The following is a 23,415-nucleotide window of genomic DNA, read 5'->3' as shown; positions in this document are numbered from 1 at the left end:
CCAAGTTCAGTTGGTTTCAATGCCATGCTGTTAAGAATTTCTTCTGTCATAGCTCTCTGATATGATTTCTCTGTTTTGTTGCTGGCTGGAGTACTGAAAGAGGTGAAATATCTTGAAAAAGAAAGAGGTGAAGTATCTTGATGCAGATTATTCCTTGGTCCCGCAGAGAGATCCCCTGCCCTGGGACATCTTTCTGGAACACTGCATTTTTCTAGTGTGTGTTTCTTATTCCTTTTCTGTCATGTGACACATTCTCAATGAGAACCCCTGTGACATGATTTCTAAAGAGCTAATGCTCTTCATGAGCTAAATGCAAGTGCCTAACAAGTAACCCTATGGATGAGCTGCGGTCTCAAGTTCTGGTTCAGAATTTAGTTCAGTTTTTAAACGAACCCTACTGATTCACATGGACTAGCACGTTGTCTTTCTCCCATCTTACGACATAAGTCTTTTTGATGAGCAGTTGATCAAGGCTGATGTGAATGAGTACCTATCTATGCTTGCTTTTCTCCTTGTCCTGGAGCCTTGCATATCTTCTGGAACTCCTTAATTTCCAGAAAGGAAGTCAAGAAAAATGACTGGTGGAAAAAATGTCCAGCTTTTTGCAGGTTCTGAGATGAAAAATATCTGGATGGGTGGAAGGGTAACTGAACTTGCTCTACTTGACTCTGCTTTGGGGGTGGGAGGGGCTGATTCTGTAATCTCCAGAGGTCCCCTCCAGCTTCAGATCTTCTCTGGTTCTGTCAATATAACTGCTGCCCCACTGTTGTTCAATTTTGGCATCTTCATTGGTAAAATTCTTGTACCAACCCTTGCACAATTCAGGATAACCATAGGTATTTCACATTTGTGGTTGCTGTGGTTTTGTCTGTCTCTCTTTGGGAAGAGAGAGAATTGTTCTCTCACACAAGATTAGCTGGAGGTCATCTGTGTATGGCTGAGTACTGCTGGAGTTATCACCTGGAAAGCAGTGTTTCTGTTTGCTCTTTGAGCCCTGTCCTTCAAGATAGTCTTGTGGTGGTGTTTGGGTTCTGAAGCAAAACGGTGATCTTGCCATTGTTGGTGTAATGCTTTTGTGCATGGAGTGTCCTGTATCAGGTTTTAGTTTCTGCACCGAGACCTTGATGGTGAAGCTTTATAGCAGACAGCCAATGAACATTACTCTGTATTGTGGTGAGAGGGGAAAAATGATGTGTTTGAAAATGCATAGTTGGTTTGAAAGGAGCTGCATCCTGCTGGTGTAGTCTTTAGAATTAGATGGCTGCATGGTATTTATTTAGCTCTTAGTGTGGCATAAATAGCTCCCTATGATTGGTACTTGAGAAAATGCCTTCATAAGAAATTTGCTATGAAACCTTTTTTATGAAGTTAACCCTGAATGTGACAGTTCTGGGGTGTGTCTGCATGTGCTGAATGTAATTTCACTGGCAGGATGCGTTTTGGTTAGACAAGCTTGGCCATACATACAGTGCATGCTGCTGCTAGTTGCTGTCCTCAACAACTTGTGAGAACTGGGAGAAACTCAAGAATACCTTGTGCCAGCACTTCAACAGCTGAATCTTCCAATCTAATGGGCTTGTTCTTAATCCTTGTAGCTAAAGAAGTCAGTCGCAAGCCTGCCAGTTGTGTGTTTTATAGCACCTGAAGGAGTCTTACCCAGGCAGGTTTCTCGTATCACCCAGGTGCTGTTGGCAGTGTGGGAGTCTTGGGGTATAGTTTTACCCTTCTTTCTTCTGGCCCTATTGTCATTAATATTAATGTCCCAAAGAATGTTTCTGAGGGTCTAGGAGCAAGCTATAAGAAGGCCAGATTAGAGACATCTTGAGTGTTACTGTGGGGCTTGGTCACAAGTCTTGAACTGACCCTGCACATTCAGAGAAGCAGCTCTTAAGAGGTGGTGGCATTCTCTCCTGGTACCTGGCTACTGGAGTCTTTCCTCTCTTCTTTCTCTGGGGATTGTTTTTGAGATGTTGATATTTCTGGTAGTGTTCTGCCTTTTATTTCTGCTTTGGAAGATTTTGATTGAGCTGGTGGTCAGGGGAGGTATGCCTGGGTATACTCATTATTAGCAACTTGGCTTAGGAAAGATGGAGCTGTAATACTGTCAGGAACACATGGTTTGGAAGCAGAAGTATTGCTGTAAGGAGGCTCTGCAGGTAAGTAACCTTCCCCCTACAAGGCGTACCCCAAATCACAGAAGCCTTATGATAGCTTAGTATATATTCCATATACAGTGCAACATAAGGAAATGTACTTGAGCTGGGAAGGGTTAATACATTTTTTTAAAGAACTGATGTACATTGATACGAAGAGCTCTAAATGTTATTAGTGTTTTGTAACTTTTTGTTCATTGTTTTGCATGATACTTTCAAAACCATAATTTTGGACCTGAATGCCAATTTCCTGTGTGTTTAACGAGCTTGCTATATCATAAAGCTTTTAATCTATTTTTTTAAAAAAAGCTAAAAGCTTCTTAACTTATATTACAATTTCACCATCTTTAAAAGTATTTTATAACTACTGCTGTCCTTTGATTTTTTTCCATTTTATTTCTATTATCTTGCAGCATCTTTTATCCAAATTCTTCTTTCTTATAAATCTTGTAAGTAGGAACCAGTAGCTTTTCCTTAATTGCGGTCATGCTTTTCTTTTTCCATAAACCCATATTTTATTTGTAAATTCATTCTCATTGTCTCTTGTAGCTTTTGCACTTTTACTTGAAAAAGACAAGTAATTTTTTTGTGTGTGTCTTTGGGGAGGATTGTTGGCAAAAGCAAATTAATCTGCCTGAATCAGTCCCATCTTTTCTGTACTTTAGTCTGTGATCATGTCATGAGTTTCAGGACTTTGCACTAACCATGTTTTTTTTTTACTTAAAGCTTATTTTACAGACCTAGTGTTTGATTTGTATGCATTGTGCATGTAGTGTTTTTTTTCCAACTACAATATATTGCTGGATAGCTTATTTAGGACAAAAAATGGCTCATGGGAAGATGCATAAAGATTTGTGCTTATTTGCTGCTTATGTCGTGAAAATTTATAAGGTAACAGTAGGTTAAATGATGAATTTAAAGACAAAAATTAGGAGTAGACACTTGTCATTAGGATGCTTCCTTTAAAAAAATAAAACAAACCAACCTATCCATAAATTAACAAGTATTCCAACTGTCGAAGTGTTAATGGGCCTTTGTTTGCAAGACAGATCGTGAACCTGATGTTCCCCAGTGTCTCAGGCTTGAGACAGAGTAAGTTCTCTGGTACTGGTAGAACTACATTGGCTTGCTTCTGTTAGGAGCACACACTATGTGTTGTTTGTTTTGTAGCTTAGAGAAGTTTTGAATATCAATACAGTCTTAGTTAAAAACGAGTATGCTCTTTCTGCCATTAGCAATCCAAGAGTGAAGTTGTCCAAGTAAAAAATGAAAAAAAAGAAGAAAAAAAAATCATATTGAGAGCAATGGGGTTTTTTTGGTTGCCATCCTGGAAGAAAGGATGAAGCTAGTAAAGCGAGTAGCCTCCTGCATCGTATGCATGTGATACTGATGTGTGAAAGGGGACCAGAGGTCTCTAGGAAGACAGGAATTTAACTGGCTTGGACTGGCAGAACCATCCTACAGGGAGGGAGCACAAAGCTCGGCAGAACCATGTCCTGTTTAGGTAACAGCAGGTTCCCGAGAGACTTTTGTAGAGCATATTGTGGGATAGGGAGTAGGAGAGGGCCAGCCTCCCTGGTAGCTGCTCTCTGGAGGCTGTCTAACCTCAACTTCATTTGGCAATTTCTGTAGTCACGTGAGGAGAGAGGGGGACCAAATCAGGAGAGTGGGTTTCAGCAAACTTCTCTTTCTGATATGGGTCCATAGAATTTGTGATTTTTTTTTTTTTTTTAATAAGTATGTTTATACAACAAAATTGGATCAAAGCAGCTTGGTGTTCTGAGCAGTGTAAGAGATTAGTTGGCCACCTGAAAATTAAGCACTGGCTTGGAGGTCATGGTAATGGCACCACCTAAATGTGTTTTGATATTTGAAGGCAACAAGGCAAGGTGTACTTCTGTTTTTCTGGAGATGAGAACTAGGTGAGGGAAGATCCTTGTCCTCCAGAGAGGGTAGGAAGCTAATATTGGATATAAATGTGCCCTTTCCAGCAGAAAGTTGGGACAGGCTCTAGAATATAGGGATGACAACAACTGACTTTCATAAAGAAAAATGTTAGTTACACCCACAAATACTTTCTAAACAGAGGCACTGACTCAAACATAGTGAACTAACAGCTTCATGATAACTACTAAATTTGACTTGATCTTTGTGTCCAGGATCCCATGAGCCTATTATATATGTTAACAAACACTGTGAAACGCTGTTTTTTCTCTTCTCAGCTATAGCAACTCAAGCTAGCATGGAGTTTCGCCGGAAGGGATCACAAATGTCCACAGACACAATGGCTTCCAATCCCATGTTTGATGCAAGTGAATTCCCAGACAACTATGAAGCGGGAAGGGCAGAGGCATGCGGGACACTGTGTAGGATATTTTGTAGCAAGAAGACTGGGGAGGAAATATTACCAGCTTACCTATCCCGGTACTAACCTATCTTCCAGTTGCTTTATTGGTATAACTTCATGGTGCAAATTAATTCACAGTAAAGAACACTCAGTTACTGTCTGAATCCTCTGTTACAAGTTCAGAACAACCTGGTTAGCCTTCAGATGCTGTAGGTGGGGATTCCTGGCTAAACAGAGTAGTGATTTCCTTTTGTCTTCTCAACGATGCTGTTTTTCATTGGGTTTTCTTCAAGTTCCAGTTGAAAGGAAGTCCCTTAAAGTGCCTCCCAGCTGGAAGGAACGTTGTCTTTTTGATACTTTCTTGCCTCTTGTATTCTTTTTTTTTTTTAATTTGTCACTGAATATTGTTCAGATAGAGAAAAAAGAAAAAAGTGTGTAGACATAAGACTTTGTACACTTTATTAGGACTTGAAGGGTCTTATGTTGTCAAATACCACAACACTGGGGTGGAATGTGTTTGTGGTTGTTTTTTTTCTTTAAATATAGAAATGCACTAATATTCCATTATTTAAGAGTTGTGTTCTGAACTACCTCTGCTTTCAGTTTTGTTTCTAATGAACTGAGGCAGTCTTGCCTATCATAGTGTACCTTTTTTCAAAACTTTTGAACAAAACTTGAGAATCAACTTCAAATCATGACTCTCTCAAACTGTTCAGGTACATTTGTCCCAGATGGCATCAAAACTTCCTGGAAGACTGAACTATTTAATTTCTTGTATGTTATAGTGTTTTGTGTATAGATAGTTTGTGTTTCTCTTACCCAGTCAGTGAGATTCCTCTGTATTTGCAAGCCTTTAAAAAAAAAAAAAAAAAGAAGAAAAGAAAGGGGATATAAGTATTCTCTAACAAGAAACTGCAAAGGAAACTACCTCCTTCAGGCTGATGGGCAGCTAGGTTCCTGCCCCCCTGCTTTTTCATTTGAACTGGTTATGGTGATTAAGTTTGATCTCATTTTCTGTATTGCTGATCAGCATGTCTTCTCCTCTTCCCCCTGCCCCGAAAGACTTTGCAGTATTTTTCTTGTGTTGAGGAGTTAAAAATCAAGGTCTCATGCCCATCCTTACATAGGGAAAGGAGTAGTGGGAGAGCATGTGATCCAAGCACTGTTAGTAACCATCTGGGCTGTATTTGCACAGCTCCCAGTCTGTGTTAGAGTTTTCAATAAAACTGTGCTGTACTGGCTTTTCACATGAAATACATGTGATTGGTGAGGGGTTTTTGTTAAGCTGGTTAGGTGTGTATGCCTGTGCTAAAGTAACTTGTGGGGGATGCTCATATAAACATTTTCTAGCTCTGATTTTGAAACTTACTCTGTTTTATATAGAAAAGACAAATAGTGGCTGCACATTCTTGTTCATGTGGGATGCTGATTGTTTTTATGTGCAAATAATTTAATCTTATCTTTCTTTGTCAGATTTTACATGCTTTTAATTCAGGGTTTGCAGATAGCAGATTTCGTTTGCCACCCCGTTCTTGCCAGTGTTATTCTAAACTCCCCTCCTTTGTTCTGCTGTGACCTGAAAGGGATTGATGTCGTGGTTCCTTATTTCATTTCGGCTCTTGAAACTATTTTACCTGACAGGTAAATTGCTATTTCCATATAAACATCACCAGAAATGTAGGAAGGTGTTTATCTTCTGGGGTTTCTGTCATTCCTGCGTAGTTTTCACTGAAGGAATTCTGTAATGTGGGCCCCGTAGCGTGTATATATTTGATGGTGATAATAGTGGAACTTCATAAGCTCTAATTTTCAATTTTATTTAATGCAATTTTCTTTAAAGCAATAATAGTGCTTATTTTAAATGAAATGTGTGAGTTGTGTTATCTACATATTCATTGATGGAAAGCATATCTGTAAGAATAGGAAAAACGAATGATTTAGCTGAAGTATATTGGAAGCCTACTGATTTTTAAGTAAAACTTCACAGGATATTCATTAGTGGCTGTTGCTGTGGTGAACTAAGAGAGTAATCCTACACATCATTAAGTAGAAAAATTGATAATTTAGGCTGGTGAAATTGGCAGAGGTTCTTAAACAAAAAGATATAACCTCACTTGTCAGAGCTTTATAGATTTCTGGACATTTTGCTAAGTAATACTACTCTGTGCATGCCTTCTTCAACATAATGTTTTATGTCTTGGTACTGCATTTCATTTTGAAGTTATGCATAAAATATTACTTCTGGGCTTAAATCTGAGCCACTGCTTTTGGATAGGTCTTTTAAGTAGAAGAATTTGCTGGTGGCTACTGAAAAAAGTTGATCTATTCGCTGAGCAGCTTGTGTTTTATGCAGTATACACATGAGCATATTCTACAGATCTCTGATAATCCTGGGTTGCTTTGAGTTGTAATAAGCCGGTAGAGGCTCATGATTGAAACTTCCTGCTTTGAAGATGTAGTATAATACTTTCATCAGCTCATTGTTTTTATATGGGGTACATAATCCTTAGCAAGTGATGGTTCCTGCATGAATTCATTGTGCTATTGCTGCTGTTCCCCCCCAAAAAAATAATTAAAAAATCCTGAGCCTAGAAAGAAACAGCTACATTGTATACTGCAAATTATTTAAGACTACTGGGTGGCTGTGTATTTAACTTAATTAAATTTGGCTCCAAATTCCTGTCGAAAGTTGATTAACTGTATGATGCTTTGATTTGCAGAGAACTCTCAAAGTTTAAAATCTATGTAAACCCCACAGAGCTAAGAAGAGCTTCGATTAACATCTTGCTGTCTCTGTTGCCTCTCCCTCATCATTTTGGAACCGTAAAGTCTGAGGTAGTAAGCCTACCGCTTTGTTTTGCATTTCCATTTTTGTGTTCCTGGTTGTTTTGGAGAAGGATTTGGACGATTTGTGGGTTGTATCCGGTGTTCTGTTTAGCACAAACTCTATAGCAAGTCTGTAACAGTAAGACTGTATTACAAGTTGTCAGTAGCAATGTGTGCTGTGGTTATTGACTTTTGAAACCAATACCATGCTGGTGTGATCTCTAATTGATACTGAAATAAATATATTTTTCCTTCAGGTTGTCCTGGAAGGGAAATTCAGCAATGACGACAGCTCAACGTATGATAAGCCAGTAACCTTCCTTTCCTTGAAGCTGAGGCTTGTGAATATACTTATAGGAGCTTTGCAGACAGAAACAGATCCCAACAACACTCAAATGATACTAGGTTATTTCAACTTTTTTATTTATTGACTGTGTTGTAGAAGTGTCTGTCTTAATCTGACCTGGAAAAATACAGGTTATTAGTAATGTGTTGCTTCGTAAGAAAAAAGATGAAATTCCTGGCAGGTTGTCATCTGCATAATCTCTCTTATACTATGAAAACATCTTGAAAAGCCTCACATTTTTGTTAAAATAATCTCTCGCTTTTTACAAATGTGGAATAGTACTTGTAAAGTAGCGGTGCAAGTAAAGCATGTACTAGCAGGAAGAGTCAGTCATAACTAGGAATGGAAATAGGAAAAAATGTTGGTTTAATATTGGGAAGGACTCTTGACTAATAGGTTACAGGGAACATTTTAGTTTTTGGCATGATTAAGTCTAGAAACAAATTGAAATACTGGGTGACTGGTGGTCCAGCACTGGTAAAATACAGATGACCTGTTTAGCACTGTGTAAATCCTCAGACAAAAGCTTTGGAATAGAGTCTGGAGATGCTTTGTAGTTTGGCAACAAACTGTTCTTTGAGGTAATGAGTGTATTAACATTATTCTGAATACCTAGAAAGTAAGTAGAAGCTGAAAACTAGAGTAGTGCATAATCTGTCAAGTTAAATATATTTTCAGACAAGTAAAAAGTGTACTTGCCTTTTATTCTTACCTCGCCTTATTTTTCTGTCTTTGGAAGTGCCTTTTTCCATATTATGGTGTTCTTGTACTTCAGTAATGACAATACCACTGTCCTTTTGTCTGTTTAAAAAGGAAACAGACTTGCACTGCTGTGGGAGGGGTCTGCCTTGTTCTGGGAGACAGAGAGCCTACCTGATTAGTAGGGGAGGGCAAGAAAATGGCATGAGCAATGAAGTGAAGGGAAACAAATCCAGTCTGCAAAGACTTTTGGAAAATTTCCTTGCAGCAATTGAAATAGTTCCTTTACTAGCAAAGACTAGAGGAGAATAATACAAAAGAATGATTTACAATCAATGCTGGTGAAGGGATAAGGATATTTATGGTTTCAAAGTGATTCTCCAAGTGAGACCCACAGAGCATCAGTGCACAGAGGGTTGCATCACCTACAGAACCGCAAGGTGATGCTCTGTTAAATCCTACCCATGCATTCCTGTACCCCTCCACTGCGAGCTGGTGTTTGCATCTGGCGGGGTAGATGTTCTGCCTTGAACGGGTTTTTACCATTACTATTTCCACAGTAGTCCATACCAGTCCATCTCCCCTGTATTCCTGTTGTTACCTTCACATATGGAAACAGGAGTTTACTTCCTGCTGGCTTTGGTTGGAGAGGGTTCATGAATCTCCAGTTTAGCCAGAGATTATCACATGTGCCACCAGCTTCTCAACAAAATCAGAGTGTGTCAGTGTCAGCCTGTTACAGGTCTATGTCCTTACTGCTTCTTTCCTCATCACCTGGGGCTGATGCTGCCAAGCAGGTACAGGCTGTCCATGCCAGTTTACCTAAGGCACCCAGAATGCATTGGCAATTTTAATTTAACAGTGTCTTACACTTGTGTGTAGTTATCTCTCCCAAGATGGAAGAGATAAGTACCTGCTGGCTACTTTGGATGCAGTAGGGTTGACTACCCCCACACTTAGAGCTTCAGCTTTTTCAATACAGTATTTTGGGCACTGATGGAAAACAAAGCACAGAAGGTGAGAGGCTGGGGATGACTTCCAGGTAGAGAGAATTTCAGTGTATCCCACCTCAGATTATGAACTGGCCTCCTGATTTAGGAAGTTGTTTTTATGTTTTAGCCAAATTGAAATGAAAGCAATTTTTAATTTGCTTTGCAAACCCACTCATTATCAATGATGCAAATACTGGCCTTTTTTTTTTTTTGGGGGGGGGGGGCAGAAATGTCTTTATAAAAATAAAACTTGTGTTACAGTGGTTTGCAGGTTTGTTTCACTAGTCACTGATCAGTATGAGAACAAGCATGGTCCCTTGCGCTGATGTCTTAAGAGTTGCTGAGTGGACCAGACATTATTCACTTTGTTTTCCAGCAGGTTGCTGTATGTACTGGTAGTTACATTAAGACTTGAAAACATGTTTTTGTTTGCCAGTCACAAGCTGCCTTTTGGCTCCTCATGGCCAAACTGGGGAAGGGAGCCTCTTTGTGCCAGGCAAGAATGTAGCCAAGGCCAGCACTATATAATCCTTGAGGTGGCTTTGGACTATGCAGCTCATTTTAGTGCTTTGTTATCTAACAAATACTGTTATTTTATTCCCAGAATCAGTAAATATCCTTAAATGTAACCTGAGTTTTTAAATGAGCACAATCTGATAGGAGACAAGGAACGATTCCAGCCCTTCTGTGAAACCAAAATCCTTCTGAACTGAGGAATTTAAAAAACCTATGCTCAAAGCATTTTTAAAATAGCTGAAAGAATTCTCTGTCTTAGCTCTCACCTGCTTCAAATGGCTAAGCCTGAAGCAAATCCTGTGTTTTATGGAACTCTTTATAGGAGTTTTTGTAAAATGGAATGGTGATCCTGTATTTTAGACCTTCAGTGCTGCTTTTTGAATTTTAGCAATGAATATTCTACTGCAGTCTTTAGTTACCTTCTTGTATCTGATTCTTCAGGTGCGATGTTAAATATTGTTCAAGATTCAGCTCTGTTAGAAGCCATTGGCTGTCAGATGGAAACAGTAAGTATTTTTTGTTTATGAAGTTACCACTTCAGAAAGAATGCATTAGTCATTTTATCTGCTGTTGTAAGGCACTTAGCATCTTGAGGTTTGATCATCTTTATTTCTCCATTGTATCTGAGAGCATCCTCTGGTATAGGGAACTCAGAAAAATCTTCTCATTGCTCAAAACTGACTTTCAATTTGCAGAATGGTGGGGAAAATAACCTCTTCAAAAGCCACAGTCGTACTAACAGTGGCATTAGCACTGCAAGTGGAGGCAGTACAGAGCCCACAACACCAGATAGTGAGAGACCAGCACAAGCCCTTCTGAGGGATTATGGTAAGGATAGCTCTTTTGGAAAAAACTCTCATTATACACCAGGGTAATGGTTTTGGTTTTTTTTTCCTTCTGTTCCTTGTTCTGTCTAATACATTAATGTGCATGGGTGTTTTGAAACCCAGAGTGGATAGCCCCTTTGTTTATTGCCAGTTTGTGCTCATATGTGCCCTTTTGGTGGTTGCTTTTTAATCGTACTAAAGGACTCTGCTAACATTTTAAAAATAAGAATGTAAAAGCTTATGAAAAAGGTGTTTGCAAACTGCTTTATTTTAACTTATGTTTTCAAGACACTTGGTTGTCATGAACAATAATGGGATAAATGTACATCGAGTGTAAATTAATTGCTTCATTCATTTTGGTAGCACTCCAAATGCTTACCTGACTCTTGCAGCACCTTTTCTTAAACTATATTTAAAGAGTATTTGAGGGACTCCTGTTTTTATAGAGCAAGTAAGCAGAATGCTTATGACGTGTTATTTGTTGTAACAAGAGAATTTAGTAATTAACTTTAGATTGCTATGTCTTGTACCGTGCATTTCTGAATCTTTGTGATAAAATCCATGTTCTTCTAAATCTGTGTGTGGTAAGCTGGCCAAATGTTGAGATCCTGGAATTTCATTTGCTCCTTTGGTCTCCATCAGTTTAACTGATGTCGACCAAGGAAATGTGAGAACAGGTCACTGTTATTTTATTGTAGCCTAAGTTGACGACTCTGTTCTTGCCAACCAAAAGTTTTTTTTTCTCTAGTTCTATATCTAAGGAGAGGAGGGAGGTTAGCAGGGAAGACTTCAGTATATTCTAGGGATTCATATAAACATGTTGGTGCTTTCCCTACAGGATTTGTTTGTTTGAAATTATTGAAGTGCTAGTTTTCAGCACACCATTTGATTGTGTGTTTAATTTGTATGGGTTTTCATTGACAACTGCTTGTAAAAATAGCTATTTGTAAGGTTAACACCCCCCCCCGTTAAATACTTGACTTACTGATTCTTTAAACCATGACATAACTTGAAAGATATTTTTGTAATATATTCATTTTATTGGATTTTTAATTTCCTATGTGCAGAGGGTAAGGTTGCAAGAAATTTATGAAAAGAATTTCTGTGTTTCTGCTGGGTGCTTCAAACAAGAGAAAATTGCAAGCAAGATGATCTATTTTTACTGTTTAACTGTAGCAGACACTTGAATCTGCTACTAATGTAACATTGTACTTAGCTCTTGAATGTTAAATACCATGATTTAAGTTTGGGGAAGGATATACTTTAGGTGTCATAGTTCTCATGTGTCTTTAAGCTAGTCATTTAGCTGGTTTTGTTTCTGAAATTAATTTGCCTACTTCAGTTTTAACAAGCATGTATAGCATTTATTTTCCTAATATTTTGAAATGAGAACAACTGATATGAAAAACACTTTCTATTTTTAATTTTGAGCTAGAGGTTCACGGAAATTAAAGGTCTAGAAATAATTGCATCTTTTTTTCTCCAGGACTCATTCTTTCATTATCTACACTTATCTAACTAGTACAACTTTTGATAAACATAGAAATATGGAAAGAATGGGTAACTTCTGGCATAGATATCTGAAGTTACATGTGCTCTTAGTTCGTTACTGATGCCTAAATATAGAAGTACTGATGTCTAATATACATTACCAATGTCTAAATTTTTCTGAGACTACAAGACATCGCAGCAATTTAAGTACAATAGCAAACAATAGCAAAACCTGATGCTAGCTATTCTGCTGCTGAAATGCAGCAGAATGCTGGGATTATCCAAAATGTCTTTTTAAAAAAATTAAAAAAAATTGTGATAAGGTAGTCTGAATATAATTGTTTAGTGTCTGGTGGTGTATATAACGGAGTTAGCCTGTACAAAAGTGACCAACCCGATTTCTAGATTCTGGGTTGGGTATAATTTTATTTTATGTGTGTATTGTGGCTGCTTTGGCTTGTGCCTGTGCTTTGCTTATTGTCACTAATGCTTAGTTATTTTCCCTCCCTGTGGTATGTGGTATTGGGGTTATATCCTAGCTCTTAATACAGATACAGCTGCTGGACTACTGATACGCAGTATTCATCTGGTAACCCAAAGACTCAACTCGCAGTGGAGGCAGGACATGAGTATCTCTCTGGCTGCACTGGAGCTTCTGTCTGGACTGGCAAAGGTGAGAGGTGTTTTGTGTGCTCTGGTCTCCTCTCAAAGAGTGATTATAGTCCTGTTTAGGTGGAAGTCATGCCACCAAACAGACGTCTGTGTCTGAGTTTGTCAGCAAATGTTCTGTTTGGACACGAGAAAAAAATAGTACTCCTTTTGCACTTTATCTTTTCCTAACATAAATGCTCTGTGGCTCAAGGGATGTGTGCCCTATAAATGCCTGTTGGCTGAAAGCGAAGCTCAGGGTGCCTTGTTCAGATACAGGTGGCTGTACTGTATGATTCTGGCTGGTTTTGTTGAGCTAGCTGGATGTCTCCTAACCTTTCTCATGGATTCCCATGTGTATCTGGTTTTGGTTTTTGGGTTTTTTGTTTGGTTTTTTTTTACACTACAGGGAATGCATCTGCCATGTTAGGTTGCACAGTTGAGGAAAAACTTGCCACTAAGCTTCCAGTGACAAGTGTAGGGTCTTGGGCCACTAGTTTTCAACCCTGCTGTGAACCATTTATCATTGCTTTGCTTGGTTGGGTGGCTGGTCTGTCTGTTCACTGTGTAACTGGACTTGGAAACAAGGTTTTGTTGCTGTTAGTGGGCAGATTGCAAATATGTAGGTATTAAACAACTTAATTGCCATTTTTGGAAGTGTTATACCTGCTTTTCCCCTTCATCTCATCTTGGAAATAGTTTTCTGAGCTTAGAAAATGGTAGCGTATTTCTAACATGAAGGTGTTGCCTTCTTCAGAGCTTTATCTGCATGCAGTTTCTTGATTCAGCAGCTACTAGGTGGGGGGAGGGGGGGTTGTTGAGAAGTAAAATGCCTTTTTCTGCTTGAGGGCTCTTGTCCCCAAGCTGGACTTCATGACATTTATTAAGCAGAAGTCTAGTGTATTTACAGCAGCCACGATGACCTGGTGTGGCAATTCAGCATTTCCTGTTATATTCCTCTGGGAACTCGACAGATCTCTTTGGAATAAGTGTCTCACGCATTTATTTTATTTTTTTTTTTTTAGAGTATGGAGTCAGCACTGAGCCATGTTGGACTGGGTGCTTATTTTATTACTGCAGCAACATGAGCTGAAGGATGCATTTGAAAGTGTTCTGCAATGAATTAATGTATGGTTATTGGGTCTTAGAGTGTCATACAGAACCAGAGGTTCCTGCAGCTTGTGTGGTTAAGCCAGGATACTGTTTTTTTTTCTTGGCTTGCAATGAGATGGGAATGTGAAAAAATATTATCAAATATATCAAATGTATATTTCAAATGCCTAACCAAGTTTATATTAAATATTGTAATCTTTGTATAATTCTCATGCAACTGAAGTAATTTTTCCTCTGGGGTATCTTGGATCTCTTTCCCTTTCATAACTAAGAGGGTAGAAAGAGATCACCTCTTACTGCAGAACAGCAGAGTGGAGAACTGATTCTGCTTGTGCCTTTGGAGGTGGCAGTTCCCAAAGCCCTTCTCAGGTTAGGGGATGCTCTGTCTTGTGTCTGTTCAGCACCAGGTTATTAGTGGCACTTGGTAAATTCAAAAATCCTGTTTCCTGCAAGTGCTCATTCACCAGCCTGCTTTTCATAAGCTCATCTTAAGGAGACTATTTGCCGTAGATCTTATGCTTCTGAAGGGAATGCTGCCTTCATCGTAGGGCTCTGAATTGTCCCACCCCACCACCCCCAGCCCTCTTTGTGCAGTACAACTGCTTGGCTCTGGTGGTGTCACCAGCAAGACCATTCACCTTCCTGCTTGGATAAGTGTGCACCTTAATAAGTAAAGCTTTATATGGCATGGTCAAATGCTACAGAGCAGAAAAATCCAGCTTTAACTGACTGTTCCTGTACCAAGTCACAGGTTGGGAAGAAAAGACAAATTCAGTTTTTCAGTTAGTTTTATAATGTAGATCCTTGTGCCTCAGTGTACAAGGCTCTTCACTAACCCTCTGGTCTGGAGCCTTGCTCCGTGAAGCCCTGAGCTGGGAGAGAAGCTGAGGGCATTTTGCAGTAAGTTTTGGCGGACGGTTTATGGGGGTTTTTTTGCCAATCTGCTTGTTTGAGGATGGGGTTTCTGTCCCTTTTTCACTGGTGAAAGTTACTCTGCTGAAAAAATATGCCTAGTAGAAAGTCATGTGAGCAGAATGAAGCCCTGTGGAAGGGAGGCTTGGCAGTGAGTGGGTTCTCAGAGATACAGAATGGGTTGTTACAGCTGAAGGAGAGAGGTATTTGCTGAAAATAAGTTTAAAATACTAATTTATTCAGCTTGCAGTTAATTTCTTACCAGACCATATTGGTACCACTCTTGCTCTTGGAAACCAAACTATGTAATGTGGTGGCACCTCAGTGCGGCATTTCTTTCCTTTAAGTTTCAATATCCATTACTGTTAAATGTTTTTACCCAGAGCTTTTAAGCTGTAATCATAAAAGAGCTCAACTGTTTATTCCTATTTCTTAAAACTGCATTTAAAAATGGTTTTAAAAACTATTTCTCCTCCGAAAGATTTTTTTTTTTTTTTGGAGGAATTGTCATCCTCTCCTGCTTGCTTTTTGCAGGTGAAAGTCGTGGTCGATTCCTCTGATCGGAAGAGAGCTATTAGTTCAGTGTGCAGCTACATAGTGTACCAGTGCAGCCGCCCAGCCCCGCTCCACTCCCGTGACCTTCACTCCATGATAGTTGCAGCTTTCCAGTGCCTCTGCGTCTGGCTCACTGAGCACCCTGACATGCTGGATGAGAAGGTAAGAGTCTCTGGTGTATATATTTTGAGCACTCCAAATTGTAATGCCTTTCATGCCTGACCTGCCTGTTCTTGATACTTTGATGTGGTTTTCTTAGTTTTCAAAAGTATACTAGGAATTTCAAAACCAGTTTCTGTGCAAAGTAGTTTTGAATTTTGATTTCTGCTCTTAATTCACCAAGAACGTTTTTGGCCTTAAAATCACCTTTCATATTTCTAAGAATGTCTTGATCTTTCTCGCTTTGTGAAACTGGAGAAAGAAAGAAAAGAAAACCTGAAAAAATAGAAACTGAAAAGAGAAATATGGGAGTTAATGGTGTATATAAAGTATAGCTACCTGCTGCAGATAAACTTCACTAAAAGCCATGTCTCTTCTCATTTATTCTCATTTCTCAGCTCTTACCTGACTAAAGCATCTTCTAGACTTAATGGAATTCCCTTGATGATAATATTTTGATAATCAGTTTGTTTCACCAAGAAACCAGTTTTCTAGAAACTGAGCAAGGTACAGGTCAATCCAAGACAGAATTTGCTTGGGAAGCTTGAAAAGAACAGGAAATGAAAGATGCATGTTTCCAACAGCCTTCTGTCCTGCTGTTTTAAAAAAAAAAAAAAAAAATTTGAGTGCATATTTTCCTTGTTGGTCTCCTTGCAGAGGCAGCTTGGTGATCTTTCTATATTTTTATATAGAATGTATATTAATATATATTATATAGTATTTTAATATATTTTTATATAGAATGTATATTTTATATATCTTTATATGTTGATTATATATTTGATAGCATATATAAAATATGTATATTTTTAAAAAAATGAAAATTGAAAGCCCACAAGGAGGACTTTTAAATAAAGGTGCTTTCTGCATGCACTTTGAGATACTGGCATGGCAGTAGGTGACTAGGAGAGGATGGTTTATCTGGTCGTCCACAGCATGAGTTTCTTCAGTTGCATAATGCTTTATTTCCTTACATTAGGTTCTCTTTTTATTTTAATTATCACTCGTTGTGGTTTAAGCCCAGCTGGCAACAAAGCACCATGTGGTTGCTTGCTCACCCATGCCCCACCCGCTGTGGGAATGAAAAGCTCGTGGGTCAAAACAAGGACAGGGTATGATTGCTCACTACTTATGGTCACAGGCAAAAACCAGATGTGACTTGGGGAAAAAAACCCAAAATGAAAATCAATTTAATTTGTTACCGATCAAATCAAAACAAGGATAATGAGAAGTAAAACCAAACCTTAGAAAACCTTCCTCCCCCACCCCTCCCTCCTTCCCAGCTTAACTCTACTCCCGGTTCTCTCTACCTCCTCCCCCCAGCAGCGCAGGGGGATGGGGAGTGGGGGTTGGGGTCGGTTCATCACATGTTGTCTCTGCCACTCCTTCCTCCTCAGGGGGAGGACTGCTCACTTGTCCCCTGCTCCACCGTGGGGTCCCTCTCACGGGAGACAGTTCTCCATGAATTTCTCTGGCATGGGTCCTTCCCACAGGTTGCAGTTCTTCGTGAACTGCTCTGGCATGGGTCCTTCTCCGTGGCTGCAGGGGGACAGCCTACTGTCTCACCACGGGCTGCAGGGGCATCCCCTCCTCTGTCACACCTCCTCCCCCTCCTTCACTGACCTTGGTATCTGCACAGGGGTTTCTCACATTCCAACCTCCTCCTCTGCTGTAGGTTCCCCTTCTTAAATCTGTTCTCCCAGATGCTCTACCACCATCCCTGATGGGCTCAGCCTTGGCCAGTGGGGGTCTGACTTGGAGCTGGGGGAGCTTCTAGAAGCTTCTCACAGGAGCCACCCCTGCAGCCCCTCCCCCACTACCAAACCCTGCCACACAAACCCAAAACATCACTGCATATCATGTTATTGTTAGCTACTGTGTGCAGTATAAACTGGACACTTAGTAGCTCATTCCTGAGTCATCGTAGTCAGATGGGAACCTTTGTATTTGCAGGAATTAGAATTGTCATTTTCCAGGTGCCTCACCTTATATTTGCTTTGAGTTTCACCTGTTATTTTACTAGCCAATGCTGTAAACTCCTCCTGTAATTCTTCATGGCTATTCTTTGCATCTTGACCCTGGTTAATTTTGCTCTGTCAGACAACTTCAATCTTCCTCATCACCTCTTCTTCTACATCGTTATGAATATAAGGAAGGACATAGGCCAAGGCATAGAAGCCTGCCTGGTCTCTGGTAAAAACTGACCACTGACTTGCGTTCAGACTTTAGCCAGTTATTTATTCATGAGAATGCTTTCCTTGTTACTCTATAGCTCAAGCCATGGGATTTGAACCCTTGTTGTAGCAATCCAAGTATTTTCAGCAAATGATTTTGTAACAAACAATACTTGTGAGTCATACCTGCAGTTCTACTGAGTGTTGGCCTCTCCTGCAATAGATTTGTTGAAGCTTTGCTGTGTGCTTTTAGAATATTGTTCTCTTGATGAATTAGATACCATGATATATTTTACTTATGAAAGCTGTTGGCAATTGAAAGATTTGGAAAAGGATTTCTTGCAATTTTCCATATAAGTTCATTCTTAATGGGCTTAGAACTTAATTAAAAGTTCTGCAGAGGGTCTCAGAAATGCATTTATTATCTCTTTAAATATGTTTACATTTTTCAGTTGCACTCTTAGTAGTCCTCTTGGCAATTTTGTACATACGTAATGGAATATATTGTGTTTATATATTCATTTAGAGCACTTTGTACCATTAGAATACAAACATAAGTAGACATCTATAGGTGGAGAAAACATCATTCCTATAGCAAATGTGATCTTATTCCAACACTGTCTGTTAGAAGATTATTCTGTCTTTATTTCTGAGCTCATATACCAGCAGTACTTTATTTTAAGTGATGGTATATCACTGTTTCACTGAGGTCGTGGAGACATTTATTGGAGTGCTTCTGCTTTAAGGTGGTTCCTCTTGTGTTTTAGGATTGCTTAAAAGAGGTACTGGAGATTGTGGAGCTGGGCATTTCGGGAAGTAAATCCAAAAACAGTGAACAAGAGGTCAAGTACAAAGGAGATAAGGAGCCTAACCCTGCATCCATGAGAGTGAAGGATGCTGCTGAAGCTACACTAACATGGTATGTAACTTGTCAGAGCATGTTTACTGTTTGGTATTGCCTTGTCTGAGAGTGTTTTGATTAGGAGTCTCTCCTAGCTGGTGAGATCTCTGTGATGTAGCAAGAGCATTTGAAATGTCAGCCAGAAGCTCCCTCTGTTTTGCCCTTTGGGCAGGGTTGTCCTGTGCTCTGCCTTAGCTGTCTTCGTCCCTCCCATTACAGGTGTTCAACAGAAAAAAGATCCCTGTGATTGCTGTCTTCCCTTCCTGCCTGTTCTCTTCCTTGGAGAGCAAAACCCAAGCCCTCCCGCAGCCCCTGGTGTTCTGTTCTCAGCCAGTCCTCTCTGCAGACAGCAGATCCCTCTATCTCCCACTTGACCTAGTGATCCTGTCTTTCCATTCCCCCTTCTCCTCAGCCTGACAAGATATGCCATCCTTGCACTGATTGGGAAACTGATAGACACTGACACAGCAGGGAAGGGCACATGCAGGAGATGTAAACTGGTGTGGGATGGGATGTCATTCAGCATTGGGCTTGCTTAATGTATTTGAGAGGTTCTGCTGGAAATGCAGTAACAGATAATGTGTGGGTTGGGGAGGGGAAGCACAGAGAGGAAAATGGAGATTTGCTCCAGAGAAGTTGAAAAGCACTGTTTTACTGGATGAACAGCATGATGGTAGACATGACAGACTGAGGATGGGTAGGATAAATATGTTTTCCAAAAGGCAATAGCTGCATTCTTTTTTGCTCTGCTTCGCAGTAAAATTGTTATAAACTTTACTGTTAGTAAAAATAACTGTGTAATTTTCAAGGTTAAAAACAACTACTCATTGGAACTTGTGGACAAACCTTTCTTGTTGCCTAAAAGTGCCTCTTTTCATTTAGAGAGATGAAACTATCCATTCTCAGAGTAAAGTGGAAGTGTGGGGAGGAGATCAATAAACTTACTTTTGGTCTGGGTGGTGGTGTTAAGAGTAAAGTCCTGAGTTAGATCATGTGATCTTCAGTCTGACACTGGATGGCTCTCATCACTGGTTCCTGCTGTAGAAATTTTCAATTTCTAATGGTATTAGGCAGATCCTATACAACTTCAGATGGTTTATAGCACTACTTCTAGGAGCCTCCCAAGGCTGTGGCTCCAAGGAGGTGGGCACTGTTGGACCACACCTAGAAGCTTTCTGCCAGGGAAGGTTACAATCTATGGTAGTTATGCTTGTGTGATCCTGGGTCTTTCTTAAAGGATTTAAAGTTAATGTAATCTGTACTCGAAGAAACCAAAGACAATAATAACTAGTGCATCTACCATGTCTGCCTTGTTTGTTGATATGAGTGGGCTAAAATATGGATGATTATCTCCAATCATCCATATTCTTCTTATAAGAATGAACAAGAAAAAAGCTGTGGAAGGGTAAAGTTTTTTGTGCTTTAAAGCACATCTTAAGATCTTTATAACGTAGGTTATAAAGAAACTCATTATGTAGGCAGAGTACTTTTTTGTAGGTTTTCATGTGTTTTTCTGAAGTTACTGGTTCTGTTTTAAAACAAGCTGATGGGAGAGGGCAGGCTTGCCCTGATAGAGTAGGGTAACTGCTATGTCAAGATAAAAATTAAAAACATGAATGAAAGTCTGTGCTTGGCTGGAACAGTTCGTTGTCTTAATCTGTCATAACTGTTAATTTTTTTTTCTCACTTGCAGTATTATGCAGTTACTTGGAGCATTTCCTTCTCCCAGTGGCCCTGCTTCTCCTTGCAGCTTGGTGAATGAAACCACATTAATTAAATATTCTCGTTTACCTACCATAAATAAGCATAGCTTCCGTTACTTCGTTTTGGATAATAGTGTCATCCTGGCAATGTTGGAGCAGCCTCTAGGGAATGAACAGAGTAAGTTCCTGCTTCCCGTTTCCTTCTTCCTCTGGTTAAAACTCTCTGTATGGAGCTGCAAAACAAAGGTGCTTCATCAAGTGTCTCTCTCACATTTCAGGGGCTTACCTGTTCTGTGGGCATGTGATTGAACAGTGTTGTTCTGGGATGAAGTGGTGGGAATAACTTTAATGCCACTGATAGTCCAACATACACAAGCTCATCCAAATTGTTCATGCAGTTGTCTGTTTCTTTCACCCAGTTAGATCAGATACTTGCAGCTGACTGCCATCTAAACTATTGCTGGTGGACAAAAGCAATAGCATTAGATTTTGAAAACATCCTTGTTCATAAAAGAATGAAAATATAAAGAGTATAGGAGGCTTGATAGTGATAAGTGCTCAACAGATGGTGATGTGATGGTTGATGTGATACCTTTATGCTTGCGCAGTTGCTTTTGCTTGCTTCAGGTCTCCTGTTACTAAATGTTTCTGTGGGTGCTTTCAGCTCAAATGGGCTTTAGTTGCTTAGGAGCTGTTATGACTTTCCAGTGTACCATCCTGTTCTATCAATGACACCTACTGTAAATGAGATCTGTCACAGGGTATTGGCTTTCACAGCTGAATCTGCCTAGTTTCAGCCTCATATGCTTTGACCAACAAGAATTTATTAAAAAAATCTGGTATTAAATTACATGAAGCTTTGAACTGAATAACTGATCCCCCTGTAAGTCTTCATGTATCCTGGCATTACCTAACAGAATAGATGAAAATTCTCTTGTATGCTACTTCAGTTTAAGACTAATGTGTGTTAGATCTGCTGCTCTGCAACAGATATATTTTCTTCATCTATGGACAGAATGGAGTCTAGATACTAGTCTTGAAAACAGAGATTGCACAGAACTTCATGAGCTGGCTAAGAAGTTGTTGTTTTGAGTTGTAGTCCAGAGTGCTCCAACCTCATTGAGAATCATTGAATAGATCTTGCAGAAAGTGCTGATGCTGGGAGCCATTGCTGCATGTTCACCTGCAGTCTGTGTTTGAGCAAGCATGTTCCTGAATAGAATGGATTAGAGCGTGCTGGAATGGCTGAGCAATTCTCATCCTTACTCTGCATCTGCTAAATGCATTACTGAGGACTCCTGTAAAGCTATTAGAATCTCAGATTAGATTGGCTTTTCTTGCTGTGCATAACTTGCTTACAAATCCCCTTTCAATTACAAGATTAATTGCAGTAATGCACAAATATGTCAAATCACTTTTGAGGCAGATCACTGAAGTGCATGACTGTGGGTAGCTGGTTTGGTTTGTCTATATGTGTGCTTCTGTAGCTATGCTGCACCCTGTGCTTCCCATGAAATACAGGGGAAGGAATATATATCTGCTAGTTACCTGATGGTGTCAATTTGTGGTTTATATGCACGAAAGATAAATAATTTTAAAAAGAAAAGCTGTAGAGGTATGATGATCCCTCTTCTAAGGTGGCTAATATCAGTGGCCTTTGAAGTCTCAAAGGAAGTCTGAAATCCCTGCAATGTTAAAACTATCATTCTGCAAGTTGAAAGGCACCTCAGGAATCTGCTGTCTAACCTCCTGCTCTAAACAAGGTCAATACTGAATTCAGACCAGGACAATGCAACCTGACGTTGTCCAAGTAGGTCTTGAAAACCTGTGAGGACAGCTTCTCTGTGTCCCTGTTCCTTGTGGTGAAAAATTTTCCATGATGTGAAGTCAGAATCTTCCCCTGTCTTACTTTGACCATTATCTCCTGTCCTTCCACTGTTCTTATTGCTGCTATTTGTGTGGGACCTTTCTGGAAGGTCATGGAAACTGTCTCTCCATATGGTCATTTGTCTTACCTAAACAGGCAGTGGCTGGACAATGTTTTTTTACTTCCTGGAAATAATTTGGAGAGAAACAGTGATCTGCATGAATTTGGATGAAACTTTTAATGATGAAACTGAGCTGGCAACTACTGAACAGACCACAAAGTAGACTAGTACTTCCTGCTGCAGAGAGGACAATTGCTCACTTCTTGCCAGGAATTGTCTTCAGGGTCAGGGAGGAGTTAACCTTGAAAACAAAATGTCTGTCATCATGCCTGTGTTTCTGGTGAACTGTTTGCAATTTCTGACAATGTATTATTCTCTTAACCATGTGCTTTGCAGATGACTCTTTCCCCTCTGTCACGGTTTTGATCCGTGGGACATCTGGAAGATTTGCATGGGCCCAGCAACTCTGTCTTTTACCAAGAGGAGCTAAAGCAAATCAAAAGGTCTCTATCAAAGCCCGTAAAGAAATCTTTAACTTAGAGATGTTCAGCAGAAATTCCACTAATGTGAGACAGCCCCACAGAGCTGGTGATTATACATTAAGGCTGAGCCACGGGGCCTTTAGCTGTAGGTAATGTGACACATCTCTGGTGACTCTTTACAACTTGTGATTAATATTAAATACAGGCTGTGAAAGTGCTGTTGTCTTCTAGACTTGTTCAAGGGGAGGAGACATTTTCCTTTTTTTTTTTCTGAAACCATCTTCCAAGGTGATGGGGCAATGGATGGCATATTTACTGTGTAGGTATGGGTGTTGGTACTGATTTTAGGATGTCAGGCAAAGCCCTTGCAGAAGATGGAGCAAAGTCTGGAGGTGTAGAATGAGATGCTGCAGAGAGAACAGCTATTCAAGCTACAAAGCCCAATGTTGCAAAGATGGCTGTAAACCTGCTGTGAAAAAAATATAATTATCTAGATGAACTCTGGAATGGCTCTGGAGAGGAACAGTGGAGGAGAAATACCCCAATCTCATTTTATAGTAAAATTTCTTATTGCAGTTGTCTAGTGGAGCATGTCCTTCTGTTACCAAAATTTCTGTCTGTTTGCGAACTTCTCCAAATCTTC

General features: G+C 39.7%; 1 protein-coding gene across 4 annotated transcripts in view; it reads left to right on the top strand.

The window, feature by feature from the left end:
• The window catches only part of RALGAPB (Ral GTPase activating protein non-catalytic subunit beta), a 64,780-nt gene that overhangs the window by 25,708 nt on the left and 15,657 nt on the right, over nt 1-23,415 (top strand). Inside the window, exons 10-21 of one of the 4 annotated variants that reach the window (XM_069808361.1) lie at nt 2,567-2,602; nt 4,376-4,577; nt 5,974-6,141; nt 7,221-7,335; nt 7,584-7,731; nt 10,321-10,385; nt 10,575-10,707; nt 12,749-12,870; nt 15,405-15,587; nt 18,526-18,677; nt 20,353-20,540; nt 22,687-22,793. In XM_069808361.1, coding sequence (XP_069664462.1) covers nt 2,567-2,602; nt 4,376-4,577; nt 5,974-6,141; nt 7,221-7,335; nt 7,584-7,731; nt 10,321-10,385; nt 10,575-10,707; nt 12,749-12,870; nt 15,405-15,587; nt 18,526-18,677; nt 20,353-20,540; nt 22,687-22,793 — 1,619 coding nt within the window. Of the gene's footprint in view, nt 1-2,566; nt 2,603-4,375; nt 4,578-5,973; nt 6,142-7,220; nt 7,336-7,583; nt 7,732-10,320; nt 10,386-10,574; nt 10,708-12,736; nt 12,871-15,404; nt 15,588-18,525; nt 18,678-20,352; nt 20,541-22,686; nt 22,794-23,415 lie in introns of all 4 variants that reach the window. The other 3 variants (XM_069808355.1, XM_069808375.1, XM_069808368.1) reach the window with 3 other exon arrangements.

The sequence above is a fragment of the Haliaeetus albicilla genome, chromosome 2, assembly GCF_947461875.1.
Source record: "Haliaeetus albicilla chromosome 2, bHalAlb1.1, whole genome shotgun sequence".
NCBI lineage: Eukaryota > Metazoa > Chordata > Aves > Accipitriformes > Accipitridae > Haliaeetus > Haliaeetus albicilla.
The sequence above is the reverse complement of the archived record's forward strand: the minus strand, read 5'-3'. Positions and strand labels throughout refer to the sequence as shown.